Source organism: Chrysemys picta, chromosome 21 (assembly GCF_011386835.1).
Source record: "Chrysemys picta bellii isolate R12L10 chromosome 21, ASM1138683v2, whole genome shotgun sequence".
Lineage (NCBI taxonomy): Eukaryota > Metazoa > Chordata > Testudines > Emydidae > Chrysemys > Chrysemys picta.
The window spans coordinates 3865745-3888550 of NC_088811.1; the positions used below are offsets into that span (position 1 = coordinate 3865745).

The 22806-nt window shown below is 44.3% G+C and overlaps 1 protein-coding gene across 6 annotated transcripts in view; it reads left to right on the forward strand.

Annotated features, from left to right (window-relative positions):
- Positions 1-22806, forward strand: part of MEGF6 (multiple EGF like domains 6) — a 255179-nt gene that overhangs the window by 169262 nt on the left and 63111 nt on the right. For all 6 annotated transcript variants that reach the window (XM_065574928.1, XM_065574927.1, XM_065574929.1 and 3 more), the window contains one exon: positions 11767-11889. In XM_065574928.1, the coding sequence (XP_065431000.1) occupies positions 11767-11889 (123 nt within the window). The remainder of the gene's footprint in view (positions 1-11766; positions 11890-22806) is intronic.

Below are 22806 nucleotides of genomic sequence, written 5' to 3' on the forward strand. Positions count from 1 at the left end.
CTTTCAGCCTCAGTATTTCCTATAATCGCTGTAATCAACTTTAACAAACTGGTACTGAAAAGATAAAGTAGCCCAATCCCACATTCACTCCTTTTTAGAGATTTTAATTAACCTTTCCTCCTGCATCTCTGCTTTGTATTCCAGGCTAATCACCACAGAGATTAAAACTTGGCACTGGATGTTTAGTCAAATACAGCAAATCCCAAAAGCATATCTACTGCCTGGGCTTACAGCTGGGATCTGTCTTTTCCTCTCACTCCTCCTCCTCCGCCTCCTCAGCCTTTCATAGGAGAGAAACTGCCTCTGTGCAAACCGTTCAGTAATTTGCAATCTGCTGCTGCCCTCTCTCCAGAAAACTCTCTGAAAGGGAATTCTTGTTAGAGAAATATTTTGGTTTAAGTCAAACAGGGAATCACTCTCAGTCAGGGTAATGCGATTATTCACCACCATCTTCTCACGTCCTCCATTACTTCAGCTATTGTCTTGCCTGTGTTAGATTATAACCTCTTTGGTTACAAACCGTATTTGAAGATACATTTTGGAAAGTGTAATATATATGTACAAACAGCTGTCTATACCAATAAAGGATTAACAGGTAATCAGAGAATTTTACCTATTTTGGGGAGAGTGCTCAGTGAATCAGGTACGCAGACCATCACTGCTTGAACTAAAGGATCATTCCTTTTAGCTGTCACTAGCATGATGCTTATTCCTAGACCATCCTATGGATGGCACGACATTCCCAAATACTTGTAGATCTGAGTCTGTCTGTTACATGGCAGCAAGGTACGTGTGCATTCACACACACACTGTGTACCTAATGCCAGTGGGTCTCAAACTTTTTCATATTGTTGACTTCATCTTAAAATGGAGATCTGCCCTACACAGCTCCTCTCCTAGGCTCCAATCTCAATTGTCTGGAAAAAAGTGATGATAGGGCAGTGCGGAGAAGATAAGAGAAAAGCCACCTGCAGGAGTTGAAGAACCACTGGATTATATCATGCTCCAATATATGGTTTAAAAGCTGCACTGCATCCTCCAGGCTCCACTGCCACCATTTCTGAAGAAAGATCTCCAGTCAAATGCAGTGCAGTGCACCACAAAGGTGACGCCTACCTGTTAAATTTAAGTTATTGTCACGGTGGTCACAATGTTGAACCTTTTTCAGCAAAATATTCAAGGCAAGAATGGAAAATGTCCTGCCGTTTCACAGATCTGTGAGAAAACGATCTCTGCTGTCCACGTCTGCGTGAGGATGTTCATGTGGCTGTAGAAGCGACAATGCAGGACTCCAGAATAGCACAGCTAAGATCAGCCCTACCATCTTGCAGAGTGTAGTATACTGTTAGCCCCAGCAGCAGCTCTGGAGTGTGCATGAAGGTGCCACTTCTCTCTCCTTTTCCATATTAGCAAACTGTTTGATTTGCAGAGCTACACCATGACATCCCTTCTAAAGTCATAAAACCGAAGATTCCTTTGGAGATAAAATTGTTGTCTTCACATCTGAGGTATGAGGGATTAGAAGTTTTATTTGTTCATTGGGCCATACAGTATATATCGAAAAACAACTCTGCTGATACAGAGGGAGATAAGATACTCCAGAGGCAGAAAAAGAAGAGGATTGGTTAGGTGAGAAGTGTGTGGTGGTAAATGTGCTGCATACTCCTGCTGCTGGAGCTGCGAGGGGCTTGTGTTGAAGCATTGGCCTCCCTCCAAAGCAAAGGTGGGAAGGGGTACGATAGCATATGCTTACAAAGGTTTGAAATGTGTAATTATGAAGGGGAAGAGGAGCTATTCGGGTGAAGCTATCTTAGGGACAATGGAGTGAAATTAAGAATAAATGTAGGTGGAACATCAGGAACATTTCTTAACGGTGAGATCTCTTGGGTGTGGAATAGTCTCCAGGGGAAATGGTTGAAGCATCATCAGTTGACATATTTAAATCTAGACTGGATAATGTATTAACAAATGTACCGGAGGGAACAATGTAGATGACTCACTAGTTCCCTCAGTCATTTCTGAGATTCTGTGATTTCAAATACATTGCGCAACGCATTATCTTATGACAGGTCCAGCTGCACTTGGCTTTCCCTGAGGTACATATAGTCTAAATGGGTCCCGTGTTTGACTCCATGCAAGATTTTCCGCCGGCCGTTGTTAATATTCACTGCTTTTCTCATTCCTTCCTTGTTTTCTTAGTTTGGCCCTTCCCCATTCACTCCTATTCACCATTGCTTGGACAAAGACACTGTACTTGGAAACCCCACTGAAACACACACACGGCTTTATTACTAACACCATAAACTCTGTGCTTTATTTCTCCACACTGTATTGTGTCCTTGTGGGCAGGCTCATTAGACAGCCCAGACGGGATGGGCCGTAATTACTCTTTGACCCCAGAAGGCCATTGGTTGAGTGGAGTTACCACCCATGTTGTACCTGTTTTGTGCCAAACGACTACACTCACTAGGGCTGTTCATCAAGCACATATTCACTTTAAAAAAAAAAAAAAAGAACATGGGATTTTCAAAAGTGCTCCGTGTTGGCCTAACTCTACTCCCATTGAAAACAATGATCAAATTCCCATTGACTCCCATGGGGGCAGAGTTAGGCACTCTTGAAAATCACACTCAGCATGTGAATTATTCACATAACTGTATGAATCATCTGAAGGTTGGGATCTTTACTCCAGCTGTTACAATGTGTAGGGGCTTGGCTTTCCAGTTCTCCTTGCACAGCTGTTGGATTGGCCTTTGCAACGTCAATCCAAAACTAAAAGCAGAGAAATCCCATCTTCCTTCCCACACTGAGACCTTCACCTAAGGGAACCAAACATGAACAGGCAGATCTCAGACACATTGACTCATTGGAGAACTGCAGCTCCCAAAGCCTGTGTACATATTGACAAAGAAATGTAGGCTCTGGGACGTGCTAAACAAATGGGCAGTAGTTTTATGCAAACCATATTGACCCAAATCCCTTTAGTAATACAGTGAGCTGCCTTGACAGCGCTTAGAGCCTGCTAACATTCCTTAAAGGACAGGTTACAGGAATGTATGTAGTGCTGTTGTAGCTGTGTCAGTCCCAGAATATTAGAGGGACAGGTTGGGTGAGGTAATATCTTTTATTGGACCAACATCTGTTGGTGAGCGAGACAAGTGTTCGAGCCGCACAGAGCTCTTCTTCAACTTCTCTCCTACAGCAGAAGTTGATCCAATAAAAGATATGACCTCACCCACCTCGCCTGTCTCTCTATAGGAGTATCAAGGCTCATTGGGTAAAATTGTTGCAATAAGGGAAGTAGAACACCAAGGGCCTGTTCCTTCATTCCAGCCGAACTCAGCACAGGGAGGAAGAGCAAGGTAGATTTAAGACACCTTTATGCTGATGAGGATAAGGGTTGGAAGGGGGGTGGTTTGCTACTAGCCCTGAGAGTATTGGAGCTTGCACCCGGATTCTGACCATGCCCCCTATGCTCGGGGGTGGGAGTGACATGGTGTAAGGCCTCTCGGTGAGCTCTGTAGCACCCAGGGATTTCCTATGCACCCGTTAACTCCTCGGGGGCTGGTTCTTCGGGGTTCATGGCTCTGGTGGAGCAGCACCAATAGCCTGTCGCAGAACAAAGAGTCTGGCCCCATGGCTTCTTTCCCTTCAATCCCTGTTGCCACTGGAGCGTATCGTCGAAGTTCCATGTGTGTGTGAGAGAGGGAGAGGATGTGAATTCAGTGCTGGTGGCAGGTGCTGGATGGACAGCCTGGGGACTGAGATCTGCTGCTTGTCCACAGAATCGGAATGACATGGGCAGCTTCCAGACAAGATGCCCCAACGTGGCATCACCCTGCACCTGGCAGGATCATCTTGGGTATGTAGATTAGATCAGTATCCAAATCCACTCAGTCTTTGGTTCCTCTCTTCAGAGGGCTAGGGGGGGTGCCAGTTTAGTACCCATTGTAACAGTGGTTTTTATTTTGAAGACACTTGTCCACTGGCAGCTGGACTGAGAGCCACCAAATTTGACTCTTGGTGTGTTAATTGTTTTTCCTCCTTCTCCAGCGTATGCCCTGTCTGTTGATGTGTTACTTCACTGCAGTAATCTCACTCCTTGTGAGACATCTCAGTCCCCAAAACGCAGTGTCACAGGCAGAAGCTGAGCTCGAAAGGAAGGGAAACTCCCATAAATAGCTCATAATTAACAGTGATAGTAAAGGTGCATACAGAAAACCACAAGTAAATGAACCTGCTTTCAACCAGATCCTCTCTTTTCTCAGCCTTGTCTTCATCAGTGAGAGCTTATTCCACCTTAATGGTTTTCTGGGACTCTACAGCTGCCTCGAACCAGGGAAAGTGTTCAGGTGTCCTCGAGCTTTTCACTGGAGGTGGATAAGATGCTTCAAGTTTCTGAACCGTGCCAGCTGGGACTGTTCCGAAGCTGGTGACTGTAGTATGTTTCTTTACTTTGCTAGTTTCCTCTCTGCGAGTGGGACAATGGCCTTCAAGCTAAGCACTAAAATAATGGGTCAGATGGAGGAAATTTTCTGACTGTTTAATAATTCCAGCCTGTGCTCATATTGCCCCTGGACCACATGAGCAGGAATGTGTTTGCTAGGCCCCTCTCCTTCCAGCCATCGTGGCCAGTGGAAACAAGCACAAATAACAGGTTGGCAACTGTTGAATTCTCTGTAGGTTTTTCTATGTCATTTATATTTAATTCATTTTGGGGAGCAGGGAGTTTCTCCCTTTCCCCCACATTCTCCATGCAAAGGACTTGATCTTCTGGCCAAAGAGTTTGGGCTCTTCCTTCTGTGGAGCTCATCAGCACAGCTTCTACATCAGAGGGTCACCTGACATCAAGGTGAGGTAACCCATCCCTCCCCAAAGGACTCCTTGTGTTATCTCTGCAATGCCTTCAGCCACTATGGACAATGGGAGTAAGGTGTCATTCTCAGATCCCACGCTGCAAGCATGGTGCTGGTTTGTTGCTAGGCCTTCCAGATAACAAACTGGTTTATCCAACCTGCATATAGAGTAAATACATCACAGGCTTTAGGACCTTGTAGAAGCTAAGTCTTGCAAAGACTTAGGAAGGACGGTGTTTTAGCTGGAGCTAGGTTGGCTTGGCAGGCACTTTAGGCTTTCACCACAGCCTTTCCTCTGAAATACTGGTATGTGAGAAAATGTGTGGAGGGTACCAATTGGAGCTAAGATTTTGCATCAGAATTTTTAAATTGCTTTTACTTTAAAAGGTATCACTCTATTTATTTATTTATTTTTTAAAAATGCCTTCTTCCCCCGAAAGATGGCACCGCTCAGTCAACAGTGTCTGTTGAAATGGACATTTCTCCTGGGAGTTAATGAGAATAACTAGCTGTTAATACAGACTTCAGAAGTCTGAAGGAATGCCTAACATAGTGAATGCTAATGGGAAGGGGATAGGTTTAGCAGATACAATAAAAAAAGAACAATAAAATAAAAAATCACTTAGAAAAGTTAGATGCCTGCAAGTCACCAGGGCCTGATGAAATGCATCCTAGAATACTCAAGGAGCTAATAGAGGAGGTATCTGAGCCTCTAGCTATTATCTTTGGAAAATCATGGGAGACGGGAGAGATTCCAGAAGACTGGAAAAGGGCAAATATAGTGCCCATCTATAAAAAGGGAAATAAAAACAACCTAGGAAACTACAGACCAGTTAGTTTAACTTCTGTGCCAGGGAAGATAATGGAGCAAGTAATTAAGGAAATCATCTGCAAACACTTGGAAGGTGGTAAGGTGATAGGGAATAGCCAGCATGGATTTGTAAAGAACAAATCTTGTCAAACGAATCTGATAGCTTTCTTTGATAGGATAAAGAGTCTTGTGGATAAGGGCGAAGCTGTGGATGTGGTATGCCTAGACTTTAGTAAGGCATTTGATAAGGTCTCGCATGATATTCTTATCGATAAACTAGGCAAATACAATTTAGATGGGGCTACTATAAGGTGGGTGCATAACTGGCTGGATAACCGTACTCAGAGAGTTATTATTAATGGTTCCCAATCCTGCTGGAAAGGCATAACAAGTGGGATTCCGCAGGGGTCTGTTTTGGGACCGGCTCTGTTCAATATCTTCATTAACGACTTAGATATTGGCATAGAAAGTACGCTTATTAAGTTTGCGGATGATAGCAAACTGGGAGGGATTGCAACTGCTTTGGAGGACAGAGTGATAATTCAAAATGATCTGGACAAATTGGAGAAATGGTCTGAGGTAAACAGGATGAAGCTTAACAAAGACAAATGCAAAGTGCTCCACTTAGGAAGGAACAATCAGTTTCACACATACAGAATGGGAAGAGACTGTCTAGGAAGGAGTACGGCAGAAAGGGATCTAGGGGTTATAGTGGACCACAAGCTAAATATGAGTCAACAGTGTGATGCTGTTGCAAAAAAAGCAAACCTGATTCTGGGATGTATTAACAGGTGTGTTGTGAGCAAAACACGAGAAGTCATTCTTCCGCTCTACTCCGCGCTGGTTAGGCCTCAGTTCTGGGCACCACATTTCAAGAAGGATGTGGAGAAATTGGAGAGGGTCCAGAGAAGAGCAACAAAAATGATTAAAGGTCTTGAGAACATGACCTATGAAGGAAGGCTGAAAGAATTGGGTTTGTTTAGTTTGGAAAAGAGAAGAATGAGAGGGGACATGATAGCAGTTTTCAGGCATCTAAAAGGGTATCATAAGGAGGAGGGAGAAAACTTGTTCACCTTAGCCTCTAAGGATAGAACAAGAAGCAGTGGGCTTAAACTGCAGCAAGGGAGGTCTAGGTTGGACATCAGGAAAAAGTTCCTAACTGTCAGGGTGGTTAAACACTGGAATAAATTGCCTAGGGAGGTTGTGGAATCTCCATCTCTGGAGATATTTAAGAGTAGGTTAGATAAATGTCTATCAGGGATAGTCTAGACAGTATTTGGTCCTGCCATGCGGGCAGGAGACTGGACTCGACCTCTCGAGGTCCCTTCCAGTCCTAGAATCTATGAATAGAGAAAGTGATTTTTTTAATCTACAGCCTGCAACATGGTATGTCTTGTTCATATAAAGATATTAATAGAAAATCCGTATGTGGTGGGAGCCTTGAGGAAAGTGTTATCCGGCCATTTGAGCTGGAGACTAGAAGTCAGGACTCCTGGGTTCTTTTCCTGACTCTGGGAGGGGAGTGTGATTTAGAGGTTGGAGCAGGGCTAGGCAGTGAGAGCTCTTGGTGTTTACCCGTGGCATTGTCACTGACTGCTCTGTGACTTTAGCCAAGTCACTCAACCTCTCTGGGCCTTCGTCCCACCACTGACTAATGACCGGGACCTTCGCCACATGTCTGGTGCTACATAGTTTATTAACATTTTTCAGGTGCTTTGAAGCCCCCAGGTGAAAGGTGCTGGAAGGAAGCGACAGCGTTTCTATTATACTCTGTAGCTGAGCCATAGGAGCCCAAACCAGGTTCTTTTTGTGGTTTTAGGAAGCACTCTGTCCTTCCAGGGTTATTTCGTCATGCTTTTCAAAGAAAGGATGAAGACGGATTAGATCTCTTGCACAGTCACAGCTGTTGACTCAATCAGCAGAGGGCAAGAAAGGAATGAAAACAGTTAGGACTGGCAGGTCCTAATGCTGGCAGGTAGAGGGGATTCCAAATATGATTCAAGTTTGTGCTGGGACAAGCTCCTGCAAATGGCTTACATGCAAAGGCACAAGCAGTTACAGGAAACACCCTAGAATGATTAACTGAGGAATTGTTTCTCAGTGTTGTTCGTATTCAGTGCTGACGTGTATTTGTTCATCACGCAGCCAGGCCATATCACTCTGTTGCTGGCTTGACCTATGTGCTGGGTCGGTGATGTCTTCCCCACTGTACTTTTATGTATCCAAAATGAATCGCTCCCTCTGCCGCTGCTCGCTGTGTAGGGTGAGGTAAGATACGGTAGCTGTCGCTGAATAAATTCATCAGGGGATCGCCATGGCAGTGTATTGGCCAGTACAGCAGGATTCTCAGGAATGCTCTCCCCTTGTGTACTGTAAATCCTGTACACTGGAAACCTCCCAAGTCCATAAGCCCGGTGCACAGAAATTCAATTCCTGCCTTAACTGCTTTATTTATTTCATCACATATTCCTTTTAAAAGCTCCTGGGAGACTGACTAAGAACGGGGAGGCTCAGGCTGAGAGAGGAGGGTGGGTTTGACAGGCTTAGTAGAGGGAGGGTTGGGTGTCATAGGCCAGGAAGAAGAGAGGCTTTGAAGAGCCCGTACTCTGTGCCTTGTCTGTGCAGTAGGGAAAGCGAGTTGGCTCTGATAGAAGCAAATCCATGTTCAAATTAAATTGAACTACAAAGCTCGAAGTATGATGTTTCCCCACAGAGGGACTGTAATTGTGGTTTAACGACACACGCAAGCAGCCGCTACTGTTTATCTCCCTAAATGAACCCAAAGCCACCTACATAAACTAGAACAACACATGCCTGTGTTCCTAATAGCCAGCATGACTCTCCTTGGACCTAGTGCTTATGAGCCAGGGTCCTGGCTTTGGTCAGTTGTCACCATCTGACCTTTTCTTTTTAGTTTATTTATTTTAGACTCTCTATGGTAGAAGTGTTATTTGTCCTCCTCCTCCCACTCAGCTCTGAAGAACAGGACGTGCAGCCTCATGTTTGGTAATTGCCGTGCTCTTTCTTCCAAGTTACCTCTGTTATTCACTGTGTTGCTGGCATGAGGGTAATGAAGGTGCTTGCAGGGGAAAGTTATCCTTAGTTGTACTCTGTGAAACTCATGCCTGGGGATGCACAATGCTGAAGTAACTCATCTTCCTTGTTGTTCAGTTCAGTGGTGCCAGCTACACTGTAGTTGCTGCTTCTCTGTACATTTCCAAATGGCTTTTCCCCGTGTTCTGTCACCTGATACTGTCTTAACCACTCTTCTATTGAAAATCTTGCTCCCGCCTGCATCCTGAGTTCTTGGCTATTGTAATTCTCTTCTTTATGGGCTCCCATATAGCATGCAATAGTGTTACTCCAGAAAGGCCAGTCTACCTAAAGGAAGAATTTGTTTTGGTTTGAGAACCTATTATTATAAATTAGAATAACAAGTGATTTAACAAAAGGTCTCACATTTTCAACAGTCTCCTAGGCTTATTGTTGTTTCCTGTTACAGACAGGAGAGAAGGGCATTTAATTATCCTAGCCTTTCTTTTCCATTGTAGTTTTCAAATTTCAGTTGCAATCTGAGAGAAATATTTCTGGGCTCATTTCTTAGGGCCTCGATACAGTCATGAAAAGAGTGTTGGTGCAATGGAAAAGAAACTGAATGATAACAATGTATATTGGTTTATTCTCTCATCCAAGAAGCCAACTGTCTCTAACACAGAAGAGAATGGTGTTCCTGCTATACTATTCCAATTACATTGGACTAATTTGACTTTCAGCCTCTTAGTAGGAAGGGAGGAGAGGAATCAAAAACAGAAGAAAAATGAAATCCAGACTTGTAATTTCTCTGTATGGATCTATAGCAGGGATCGGCAACCTTTGGCACGTGGCTCGCCAGGGTAAGCACTCTTGTCCCTTGCCGCTTCCTGCAGCCCCCATTGGCCTGGAGTGGCGAACTGCGGCCAGCGGGAGCTGCGATCGGCCAAACCTGCGGATGCGGCAGGTGAACGAACCAGCCCGGCCCACCCTGGCGTGCCGCGTGCCAAAGGTTGCCGATCCCTGATCTATAGCTTAGTATGTGTATAAATGTATGTGTGTGAAGGTTTTATATATATGTGCCAATTAACTGATATTCTCAAACACAAACTGCTCTTCACCTAAGGAATCTTGTGTCTCTGAATCCTGCAATTGCCTTCAGTGTGTGTCTAGCTGAGATAGCACTGGATAGCATGAAGCTCCTGGGGTGGTTGCCTTCTTTGTTTCTACAGTATTTAATCACAACTATGTATGACATAGTCATCGTGGAACAGGAATGAATTTCTTGTTTTTAAACACAAACGGTCTACTTTTTTTATAGTCTTAAATATGAGGTGGGATAGGATGTGTGCCCAAGAAATAATGGATTGGTTAACATTTGAACCCTTGAAAGAATGCTCATTGTTTGGAGGAAAAAATCAAGATTGTTCTGGCAATGAGAATGGCTTTTATTCAAGCCCAGATAGTTTCAATTATGGAAATGGAAACAGAGAGGTATGCTGGCCAAATGGGTTTCTCTTTGTAGAAATCTTTGCCTCAATTTGTCCAAGTTTGTTTTGGTGTGAAAGCCAGGATACCATGGATATATGTGCAGTAGAAGGAACTAGAAAGAGCAGACAAGAAAATTGCAACACACATTTCAGAGTTTCATATGTGGGGTCAAGTTGACCTTAAACAAATGGCATTATATTGTGCAAAAATTCTCCTACATGTCCATTATACACAATTTCAGTGGGATAGGATAGTTTTCTTTGCTTTCTGGCCTCTAATGACATGTAGAATTACTGAGCACAGATTAAATATCTGTCACCTTCCACCCCAGGATTAGCTGTATGGCAACAAAGTGAGACCTGTAGTTTGTGAAATTTAAGTGCTTTGGGAAAATTTGGGATGGAAGAGCTCAATTCAAGGTGTTCTTCAGCCAGCCCCATCTTTATTACAAAGTAAATTGCATGGAACCTGGGCTATCTGGCTCAAAAAGATGAAGGGCTGAGTCAACCCTGCTAGGATCCCAACCTGTAATTCCAGGGAATCTAGGGATTTAAAACGTGCTGCTTTAAGGTATTCTTTTTGGCTACAGTCTGTAAATGTTAGATGTTTACTCTTGTCATTATTATAAATAATTGAATCTGTATATAGCAAATGGGATCACCCAGCCTGTTTAGAGTGAGAACAAGGAGGATTTAGAGTATGTACAGATCTTCTTTAGGCTTCAGAGATAGGATTTCCCTTGGAGTATTCCAGTAGTGTAATTCAGTCCATCTCTACTCTTTATCCTGAGAGTACATTCAGATGTCTGAAAGGTGCACAGCATAGCTGATCCCCTAGTGGGGATGGCACTGTTGGAGAGTCAAGTCTGAAGGATGGTTTATTTTGAATGACTTGTGATGTACATTGGTGTTCTTTGCATGTCCGTCCTTGTGATTTTTCACAATGGCCTGAATGGTTAAACCTGATGATAGGGCACTCTGCCCTCCTGTCCTTCATCCATTCCTCAGTTCTGGAGTCAGCGAACAGCCAGGAGAAATGCTAAGGTTTCTATAAAACCAACAAGGAGTCTGGTGGCACCTTAAAGACTAACCGATTTATTCGGGCATAAGCTTTTGTGGGTAAAAACCTCACTTCTTCAGAACAGAGTCCTCCCTTCTCTGTATGGACACTAAAGCTCAACTTTGCCAAAGCCTTCATGCAACATCTGATGCGCACACACACAAGTTGTAGATTTGCCAATGCCAGCCTGACTTGCTTGTGTGCATGGGGTGTCATGCAGATAAGTCAAGTGTGCACAAGATGTGCATAAAATTTTGAAAATTTAGGCCATCATAAAAGAAGGGATTTGTCCATGTGATGTTGGCCAACATTCCCTCTCCCTCCGTGAGTTATCTGCATGGCTGCAGCTCACAGCCCAAGAGGTGTTGTATGTATATATTGTGGGAAACACTTTCATCCTGAAGCATAGCAAAGAATGCATATGAATATTAAATATTATTATTATTGAGCTCTTCCATCCCAGATTTTTCCAAAGCACTACTTACTTGCTAAGGTTTCTGTTCCTCTTCCCATCTGCAGATGTTGACGAGTGCCAAGTTCACAATGGGGGCTGCCAGCACAGATGTGTGAACACCCTGGGATCCTATTACTGTGAGTGCAAGCCAGGCTTTCGCCTGCACACTGATGGCAGGACCTGCCTTGGTAAGTTGAGGCTTTCATTCTTTTCAGAGCATCTAATTCTCCTTTTTATTCCCCCCCGTGCAGCATTGCATGGAACACAAACATGGTTTCCTTCTGCCCACCCCTCTTGCTTCCATTGTCCATGCAAGGCAGTGACATGTTGAGAGGACAGAAATCAATTGCTGATTTCTTACAGTGTTTGTTTCTGCTTCTGGTCCAGTGGTTACGAGGCATAACATTTTCAAAACCAACCAACCCAAAAAATTTACCATTTTGAATCTCAAACCACCCCGCTCCCCAAACATCAAGGTTTCTTGTTAAGTTAATTTGGGTAAAAGGTTCAGGTTAGTCCTTATTTTATTTGAAATGATTTGCCCATTGCTTCATGGAATGCACTGTTGTTGCCTAGATGTATCGAACAAGGCTAATAAGCACGATGGTGTGGTTTTCGTTAATGCTGTCATTGTGGCCCTGCTAACCTCAGAACCAACAAGATTAGCTCCATGTGTGCCCTGCTTGGGTTTGAGGCTGACCTCAGTCATTACGTACAGTAATCTGTTCTGAAGGATGTCTAAGCGAAAACCAAATATTAGTGAACACTCTAAACATGTGGGGGCCAAGTCAGGTGCAGTGAGAAGGCGTTTGTGAGTTGCAGGCCCATTCGTGCTTGGGATGCTGATGAATCCAGCTGGCAGCAGAGAAAGCATTTTAGAGAAAGGAAAAAGAAGCCTGTTGTACTCAGGCAGAGCCATGATCTGTGAAGCAGTATTTCATAAGAGGTTCAGTGCGATGATGGTCTCTTACATTGACTACATATTGCACCTTTTGCTCGCTAGAAATGAACATAGAATCATAGAATATCAGGGTTGGGTTGGTTAATATCAGGGACCTCAGGAGGTCATCTAGTCTAACCCCCTGCTCAAAGCAGCACCAATCCCCAGACAGATTTTTGCCCCAGATCCCTAAATGGCCCCCTCAAGGATTGAACTCACAACCCTGGGTTTAGCAGGCCAATGCTCAAACCACTGAGCTATCCCCTCTCCTTATATCTGTCTACTAACAGTATTCTAAGCCTTTCCACGAGGCTCTCAAAGCCTCACATCTTTCCCACTTATTAGCCAGACATTGCTGATGTCAAGGGACCACTTGCTGGGACAAGAAAGGGTTTGATCCCCACGGCTCATTCAGTCTTTGGCCTCTGTGCTGAGTGCCTGTAGGGTGCCAGTTGATGCAGACAGTTATCTGCTAGGAATTAGACCCACAGATCAGACATTAGATGGCATCGACTTTGGTCACTTCCAACAAGGGCCCTGAACTGATGACAGGGAGGGGACTGTCTCATTGCTGTACCACGTATAGACAAGCTGACCTTCCTGCATTCTGCATGTGTTATGAATGTTTTGAAGGTGGAGTTCATAGCACGCATCAGTGTATTTAGTAGCTAACGGGAGGTAGCCTATGACCAAAAAGCCTTCTAAAGTAGGAGTTTTGAAAAGTGAAAAAGGGACTAGTTATATTTTGAAAAAAGCAAATCTCCTTTGAGTGGGTGAATACATTTTTTAAACCAGTAACAAATTAATTATACAGCAGCACATCAAAGAAGAGCCATCCTTGATTTAGGGTCTTAATTTTCTCTCTTGATGTTATCAAGTGAGCATATGTGGAAAATGTTGGCGCTTTTGTGCTCCCTGTTGTGGCAAGTTTTCCTGAGCCAAGAATTAATGAGTTCTTGGCAAGGAGGAGTAAGTTCCTGGACACAAGGGGAGAGTGTTGTGCCAAGGAAACAATCTGAGGTGCCTTTCTCCATTCACGGGTGAGGCTTTTGGGCTGCATTTGATTTATATCCCATCTTTGGGGGAAATTATAGGATGAAATCCTGCAGTTCTGATGGTCACAGACAAAGCTCCCACTGAAGTCAATGAGAGCTTTCCCTGCTTAAGGATGAAGTCTGGTTTGCAGGATTTGGCTCAGATTATCTACACACATAGGACCAATTAAACAATACTTTTTATCAGAGAGATGAGAGTTAGTGGAAAGGGTGAAAGTTTAACTGAATATGTTTAATATACAGCTACTGAGGTTCTTATTTTTTTCATATCCGATGTGATCTAAAAAAGCGATGGGAGAACCTCAGAGTTTGGAGGTTCTACTCTTTGCTGAATATCTCAGGAGTACACAACTGGGTTGGCGATGTCACCAGAATAGTCTTTCTAGTGAGACTTCAGATACTTCCTTCAGTTTGGAAATTTTGCAAAAACAACCTGCCGTGTGGTAATCTGGCTCTTCCGTTTCCAGACACAGCCCAGACCCAGAAAGTGTGGAGGTTCAACATTCAGGAGGGCTGTCAAACGAACAAGCACAACATTCACTTTGTTTTGATTCTCTTTGGGAATGGGAAAATTAGTTGCTTTTGGATCCTTTTCCCTTGCTAGTTCCTGACGTGTGGCAGTGAGGCCAGCCAGCATATTTCTTAGCAGCAGCAGCAGGTCTCTCGAGTTCTGGTGCCTGCTGTTGTTTGGAAGAGAAAAGAAAACTTCTTCATAAAATTACAATTGATCTAAAAGCAGAAACATCTGTTGGAATTTTGTGTTGCTCTTCAAGAAAAATAAGACTTTTTATTGCATCCTACAATCAGCCTTTATTAGCCAGCTACAGTAAATAGGGAAAGAAGTTGTTAGTACAAGAAGTGTTTCTAACATATTCTATCCTCCATCCCTAGTTTATTCTGAATTGATTTATACTTTTTAAAATTGAGTACCCATTTTTGGGTCAGATAGAACTAGTTGGGTCTTTTCTTTCTTTCCTCCCTATCTTTTCCTTTTCTTAGTTTGTCTCTAGGATTTAATCAAAGAAAGACAAGCCTCTGGTTAAGACCCCAAAGAACAGGGTGCATTTTCAGTTGCATATAACATGCATGTACTCGTGGAATACATCAAAAGTTGCTATCCCATATTCTGAAATTAATTGTGTGTTTTGTTAGAAGACTGGAGTTATGGCATTAAATTTACAGTAGAATGAAAGGCGCCAGAGAAATAGGGAGTTTCATAGTTCTCGCTAAATCTTTTCCAAAATGTTCTAGACATTTTGTGAAACATTTGTAGAGATTTTTAAAGAGTTCTTCAAAAGTTAAAGAAACTTTTCTCCTTCCCTAATGCTCTGAAATCTTTAAAAGGTGTCATGTATTTGGCTTCATTAATCCAATCCAATTCCTAGTTCAATATGATTTTCAAACCTAGATCCCAACTGTTCGTGTTGGGTTTTCTTTCATCCCTGGTTTTTGCATTTCAGAGCACACTCTGCAGTAAACAGGATATATTACTCCCAACTGTGCATAAACTACACGCAGGACTTCTCTTCTATGGACTGTTAACATGAGCAGAATGGTGTCCAGTCAGGGACTAAGAGTTGAGTCCACATTCTCAGTGAATTTAAAAAAATCTGGGATGATCTGTTAGAAATGCAAATGGCCCCAAGACTGCACCCCATGTAATTCTGCCGTTCTTTTATTTTATAGGAGACTTTATCCATGTAGCTGTAATTTAAATGCAGAGAGCTTGAGTTTCCCTGCATGTGCACAGCACTCAGGGGTTTCCCCTGCTAGACATAAAGCTCTCCCCCTGTCGTGTATCGCCAGTAAAGAGGCAGAGGGGGAGAGAATCAACATCCTGGAAACACAAAAGGCCACATTTTTAAGGGCAGTAAAGGGGTTGGGCTTTTCTGGTGGACCCCAGTTTTTATTGATGCCTGGGTTTTTTAAGTACTTCCCCCTGCCAGAGATCAACTTTCATTTCCTGGGATAGGGGAAGGAGGGTCAGCACTGAAGGTCAGCCTGCTGCTAGCTCAGGAATGCACTAGGAATGAGGAGACAGGGTTTTAAATAGAAGATGTAAAGGTTTGTATTGAGGAGTTTTCTGAGATAATTAATCTTATTATAAAATAGTTTTTCCCTGAAGAAGGGAAGCGTGCAGCGCCTTTGCTCCGGAGGGGTAATGGAGTCGGCAAATCACGTGAAGAATGGCTCCTTATTCAGCGCTTGAATCTGAGAAACCCACTGCAGTTGTATTCAGACACACTCTTGTCCCAGCAGCTACAAAGAACCATGTTTAGAACAATGGCAACATGCTGGATCTGCAGCACTAGGAATCTAGCAGTGGAACTGTGCTGTGAAATAAATTCCCCATCTACCTTTTCCTCTGAGAGTCCAGTCATGCAGCCACTTGGCGGCTGCAGATCCAGGCATCACCTTCTGAGCATATGTAGTATTTCAGACCTGATAGCTGGCGTTTGGTTGGTTTCCAGGCCAGTTTCTTCTAACAGTTCTCCCCTTGGCTCCCCCTGCTGGCTGTTGAGCTCAGCCTTGAGGTTGGTGTCCGCCTTCTTGCTCTTGCCGCTGCTGTTTTGAATTCACTTTTTCTGCTGGATGCTGTTTATTTGCCATTTTTGCAAATTCTTTGAGTGAATATTCGCATAAGTGGAACAAATTCCTGGGTGTAGGGGATTCTGAGACTTGTCAGGCCGAAGACTGCTAAAAAAATTAATGTCAGAGAGAGAGAGAGAGAGAGAGAGAGAGAGAGAGAGAGTGTGTGTGTGTCTGTGCCAGTCATGACTGATGTGGCCAACCCCAAATCAAACCATAAATCTTTTATGCTACGCTGCACCATTATACATATCCCACGTACAACATTTATTAACTTACTCTTCCTCCCAGGCTACCCATCGTATCCACAACTGTGCACCCCAAAACCCCACCCCCAAATGTACTGACCACATCATGATATTTCTAACATTGTCAGGGAGGAATCCATTTAAATTGGCAGTTCATGGAGTGTCATGTTGCAAGGGACAAACCTGATGGCAGACAGAGACAAGAAGCCAGTGTCTGCCAGTCCATTGCTGTAACCACTTGAACCAATAACCATCCATTTGTATGTATATGCTGTGGTTACATGTGTAAATGTACAATTTGTTACCTGAGGGATTTAATTCCCTTACTGTGACCTAAAGTGTTGCTGTTTCTTCTAACTCATTGAACAAAGAATACTATAGAGTGAAAAGCGAACCCTCCCATTTGGAAGCATTAACCTCTTAGTCACAAAGACCCCCAAAATCAAAAGAAAAGATATGAGGGATGATCATCATTAACTGAAACATTCAGTTAACTAAAACGGATTTTCCATGAACCTTCTTGCTTTTCTTCTATAAGGAAACTTTACTACTTGTATGGAACATCTATGAAAAAAAATTCCAGTGGGAATCCAATCAGGCCTATGCAGGCTGCAAAACTGCTCTGCATTAAACTTCCCAGGAGGGATTAGCAATAAGATGCATGGTACTGGAGCTCATCTACCAGAATTAAGGTGTCCCCATCCATTAAACCTGACCTCCCATTATGGGAGGCATTGGGGTAGCTTTTAAGATCTCTGGAGCTCAGGGCTGGTAGGACCTGACATTATTCAAGCATGCCTGCACCTCTGTGACAAAGTACATCTAGAATATGACCTATAATATGAATAGAGAGCTTGTAGAAACTCCACACTATATAATTAATAAATTAATGTTTCTAAAAAATACCACCACCAGAGCAGCTATAAAGATACAGCATTCCCATTTTAGGATTGATGATTTTTATTCTTGCACATTTTCATGATAGAAGAAAGTACAATACACTCATTATAACTTTGTAATAGGATCAAAGTTGACAATATGGGAGTTTTTCAAAGTTCAGAATGGAATAGAGGAGTTGGGTTTATTTCCATGCGCAGTAAATGGGGTTGTGTTTGACTCTGCCTTCCCTTCACTCCTAGGCATCCGTTTGGCTCCTGCCATGAATGCTCATGCTAAATGAGTGTGTCTATTCCTATGCTTGTTGCTTGGTGGATGGTTTCTACCCCATCAACTTTGTGTTGTGGTTCTCTTGGTACCAGTAGCTGTATCCTATCAAGTTGCTGATGGCACTTTAATAGACACGAACAGCCGCTGAGCTGCAGTGTTGAGAGGTGTTTTGAGTTTGCAGAAGTCACTTAAACATACAGTAGTTCATGCCTTCAATTAAAAAAACCAACCCACATTAAGTACCCCGCATTGTGAACATGAGATGGTCATGGGGCACTCTTTCTCCCAAGATTTATTCATCAGGCAAAGTATGTTCCAGGGAACTGTGCAGAGGTTTCCTGTTCCTTCTCCGCATTCCGATACCTAGACTGATAACACAGTGAAGTCTGGAAAATGCAAGCAATCAAGCCAGTATTCACTCAGTGGGTCACTTTGCAATAATCCCTGATCCTTGAATGTGTGCCTGCTTTCTGTGGTGTTTTCACAAGTACATGAAAGTGGTTCACTCTGCCAGTGCTCAGTCTAGATAAATATTTACCCTGCAAAGTCAGAGGCTTTGCTATGACTTGATCTTTGCAATCACATGGTTTTTATTAAAACAACATTCTTGACAAGTATTACAGGGCTGGCTCTTTGAGGGATGTAGGAAAGTGTGTAGTCTACAGCAGAACAGACCTGAGGCCTCACTTAACAAGAACCTTAATTTATTCTTTAGTTTTCTTCTTTAACAAACTCTTCCCCAGTTCTAGCGCCATATGGGAAGAGAAAATTTCTCCTGCATAAATGAAAGTCTACAAGGCCAGGTGTACCTGAAGGTAGAGGAACTATGTGACTGAGTGAAAGAGATGAGCATAAAGACCAAATTAAGTGATAACCCAGCAGATACACTTTTGCAGGGGCGGCTCCAGGCACCAGCGCAGCAAGCGCGTGCCTGGGGCAGCAAGCCGCAGGGGACAGCCTGCTGGTCGCTGTGAGGGCAGCAGTCAGGCAGCCTTCAGCGGCATGCCTGCGGGAGGTCCATCGGTCCCACGGCTTCGGCGGCGGGTATGCCGAAGGTGCAGGACTGGCGGACCACCCGCAGGCATGCCGCTGAAGGCTGCCTGACTGCCGTGCTTGGGGGGGCAAAATACATAGAGCCGCCCCTATACTTTTGGTCACATATGCTGGATCCTTTCCAGTGGCAGGCAAACGTCATGATTTGGAATCTGTTTCAGAGCTGCACCCCAAGATGTGGACACACATTTAAAGAAGGGTACAGCAAGTTACATTTGTAGATGCAATTAGGAAGTTGAGCATCTAACTGGTGAGGGAATGTTTTCTAGTTGTTGTATTAGTTGCTGCCTGCCAAGACATTCAGTGTCCTGTATAACAATAACCACAGTTAAAACCTTTTGTAATGAACTGCTTACTATATGTGGGTATGTTGTCTGTACTGCTGCACTCTACTGGATGGAATCAGAACTTTTCAGCTGTGTGCCATAGACCTTGTATTGCCTAGCTGCTGAAGGAAGTTCTCCCATATTTCAGATATGTAAGAGCTTGTGCTTTTGGTGCAGGAAGATCTGGGTTGCATTGCAGTGATGTTCTGAATGACCTGGGCCCAGTAGTGTTGTACTAATCCAGGCAAAACTCCCCTTGAGTTCATGGGATTTTTATCTGTTGTTTCAAAGTTCCTCCTCTATCTTGGTGGGTCCTGCACTTATTGGCAGATTTTCTTGCCTCAGAGATTCACCATGTGGGTTGGGGAACAGCCCAGAGACCTTCCCCTCTGGAAGAACCCACAGTCCAGGTCAATTGGGAGGTTTGGGGGGAACCCAGGCCCGCCCTCTACTCCAGGTTCCAGCCCAGGGCCCTGTGGACTGCAGCTGTCTATAGTGCCTCCTGTAACAGCTGCATGACAGCTACAACTCCCTGGGCTACTTCCCCATGGCCTCCTCCAAACACCTTCCGTATTCTCACCACAGGACCTTCCTCCTGGTGTCTGATAACACCTGTGCTCCTCAGTCCTCCAGCAGCTCACCCTCTCACTCTCAGCTCCTTGCACCTCTTGCTCCCAGCTCCTCACACTCCCACCACAAACTGAAGTCAGCTCCTTTTAAAACCCAGGTGCCCTGATTAGCCTGCCTTAATTGATTCTAGCAGCTTCTTCTTAATTGGCTCCAGGTGTCCTAATTAGCCTGCCTGCCTTAACTGGTTCTAGTAGGTTCCTGATTACTCTAGTGCAGCCCCTTCTCTGGTCACTCAGGGAACAGAAAACTACTCATCCAGTGACCAGTATATTTGCCCTCTACCAGACTCCTGTACCCCACTGGTCTGGGTCTGTCACACTGTGCAGAGTAAGCAGGATCAGGTCACTTCTTGGTGTGCATGGGCTGCTTTTCAGTGTGGGATATCTTTCAGTTGCAGCACAGAAAAGTCTCAGTGCAACTAACGCACAAAATTCCTGCAGTTATAGAAAATGGATCGTAATGAAACAAAGAATGAATAATAAATGCAATGGACTCCCTCATATTCCATTCTGCTGAGGGAAACCTGGAACATATATTGGTTACTAATGGAGCTCTGAGCTGAGGTACCCAGGAGTCTTGCGGTCCAGAACCCCTGTCAAGCATGGATATTAACTTTAGGAAGCTGTTGGCAATACTGTGAGCAGAAATGCAGTGCCAGAAAGTATTTTGGAGACAGAAAGAGTATCTTGCTATGAAGTTTCTAGTTAAAATATGTCAACCCATGAATCCAATTCTCTGAATGTTTTCCTATCACCACAAAACCCACAAAGCTGTTGATTCATCAACGGTACTGACTAAAGCACATCCTGTCTTCAAACCCCCCTAGATAAGGCTGGTTTGCTGTTAACTCTGAAGGTTCAAAAGCTCTTGCAGAGCTCACACCACAAATAGGGTGGCACAGGGAGAGGATGAATACTTCCAGCTCATTGTTTGGGTTACTATTACATGTTTGTGATGGATATTCCTATCCTCTCTCGTGATATGCAGGAACTAGAAACCAGGTGAAACATTTAGCTGCTTTCTTTCCCATGCCTTGTGCCTCCTGTAGCTGTTACACACTGATGGGTAAATTGCCCAGAGGGAGGGTAAATGAATTAATTTGTGTCACAGTGAGACTGTAGCAGAGTCAATAGCACCCAGGCCTCACGGCTCTCCCTCCCCTGCTCCACCAGGCATACTCCCTCCCCTAGAAAAATGCTGCTAACTCCCACTCTCTCCATATCCACTGGACAAAGGGGCCCTAAAGGCTCCAGATACGGCCTGGGGACAATTCCCCTGGTGCGGGAAGCAGGGAAGAGAAAGCCAAAGGGTGTCTTCCGAAGGCCCCTTTACAAGCCCTGGCTCAGGTGCTGTGCTAAAGTGAGGGTGAGAGGGCAGTGCTGTGGAGAGTCTGTGCCACACTGCTGCCCATAAGCAGACACAGTCACCCCTGGACGGCTGCCTAACTTCTGCCAGGGTCGCTCGAGGCCATGGAACACCCTAGAATTGGGAGGGTGTAAAAGTTGTTAAACCCATCTCCTTTCCCCCCCCCCCCACTTTCCTGGGGCTGTGATGTGCGTGTGCTGCTTAGAACAGCACATGAAAGCGCAGAGTCTCACCCTGGCCTACAACTCATTGCTTGATCTGTACCAAGGCTGCAAGAAATTCTTGAACGTTGTACACATTTTCTGCTGCTGAAATATGACAGCCCAGCGTGACACGGCTTCGGTACAGAAGGAAGGGAGAACAAACGGGGAGATTTCTACTCAAGGAAAGAACATCGCCACACTATCCTGAAATTACCTCCTGTCCCGGGCTCAGAAATGGATGGGAAGAGGGGGATGGCAAACATCTTTCAGTCCTTTTATACTGTTTCAGAGCGTTTCTCTTTTTTTTTTTTTTTTTTGGACTCCATTGCAAAACAAGGGATTTACTTCGAGCCAATTGCTTTCTTTGGCCTGGGAAGCAGAGATGGTCCTTATTAGCACACAGCGTGTTTCTGGAGATTGTTGGAACTTAGATTACACAATATATCCCTATTTATATCATTAAGAGTATGTTAGATGAAGAAATATCAAGTATACCAGGGATTTTTTGATTGGATGGAAGAACTGTGTTTTGATGTTTCGTGTGTTGCTGAAGTTGCACACACAGTGCATGCGCTGCCATTGCCTAGAGCTTTGTTTTCAGTCCCGTGTGTTGTGTGGCCAACTTAGACAGATGTGCTTGAAAATTTAACCCTGACTCTGCACAGTGGTGTTTAGCACTTAAGGATTTCTTGGAGTTGAAGGTTTTGTATTCAGCGTTAGGGGGTGAACCCCCATACTGACAACTTTGATTGGCTGCATTTGTGTTTTAAGAATTTTCCTGTTACTTTTGATGGCAAGTCAGCTGGACTTGAAAGCAAAATAGTGCCTAAGAGAGAGAGAAGTGAGAGCAGGGGAAATTGAGTCAAGGCCGCAGATTCTGTTTCTGCCTCGGCCACCAACTTGCTAAGGTATGTGACATTAGGCGTCGATTCAGCAAAGAACTTCATGGCACTCCCTTGTGGCCTCAGTAACTCCCCACAAAGTTTCCAAGTACAAGTAGCCTGTTGCAGGGTTAATTAATTGCAGAAGTCCCACAATCATAGTCTGGAATTCCCCAAGACAATCCCAACAGTACATGGAAGCTTTCAAGTCTCAGTAAACCATCAGCACACCAGGTACTGCCATGGCATCTCTTACCATGCTCAGGTGCTCTGGTGCAGCTCTCGTGTCTTGCTTTAGATTTTGGCATCTCTTTAGACTGTCAGGTATGGGCCTGTCATCTCTCAGCATGCCTCACTCCAGCCCTTCTAGGAGGGGTGCTTCTCCTCCCGTTTTCAGTCTCGGGTCAGGTTCTCGCTCTTGCCCAGAGACATCATTGGGCTCACCCCTCTATCATTCCCCAGCCTCCAGCTCTGTCTGGTCCTCCTGTCTGGCTCAGAGGGCCAGCAAACATCTCCCTCTGCTGCTCTCAGCCCTCTCTGGCCATGGCTGTCCAGCCTGGGGAAGTTTGTACACTGTCTTTCTGCCTTCTGCTTTCACCAGCTTGATCTCTGGTTCCACAGCCCAAGTAGGGAACTCTCACCGCTCCC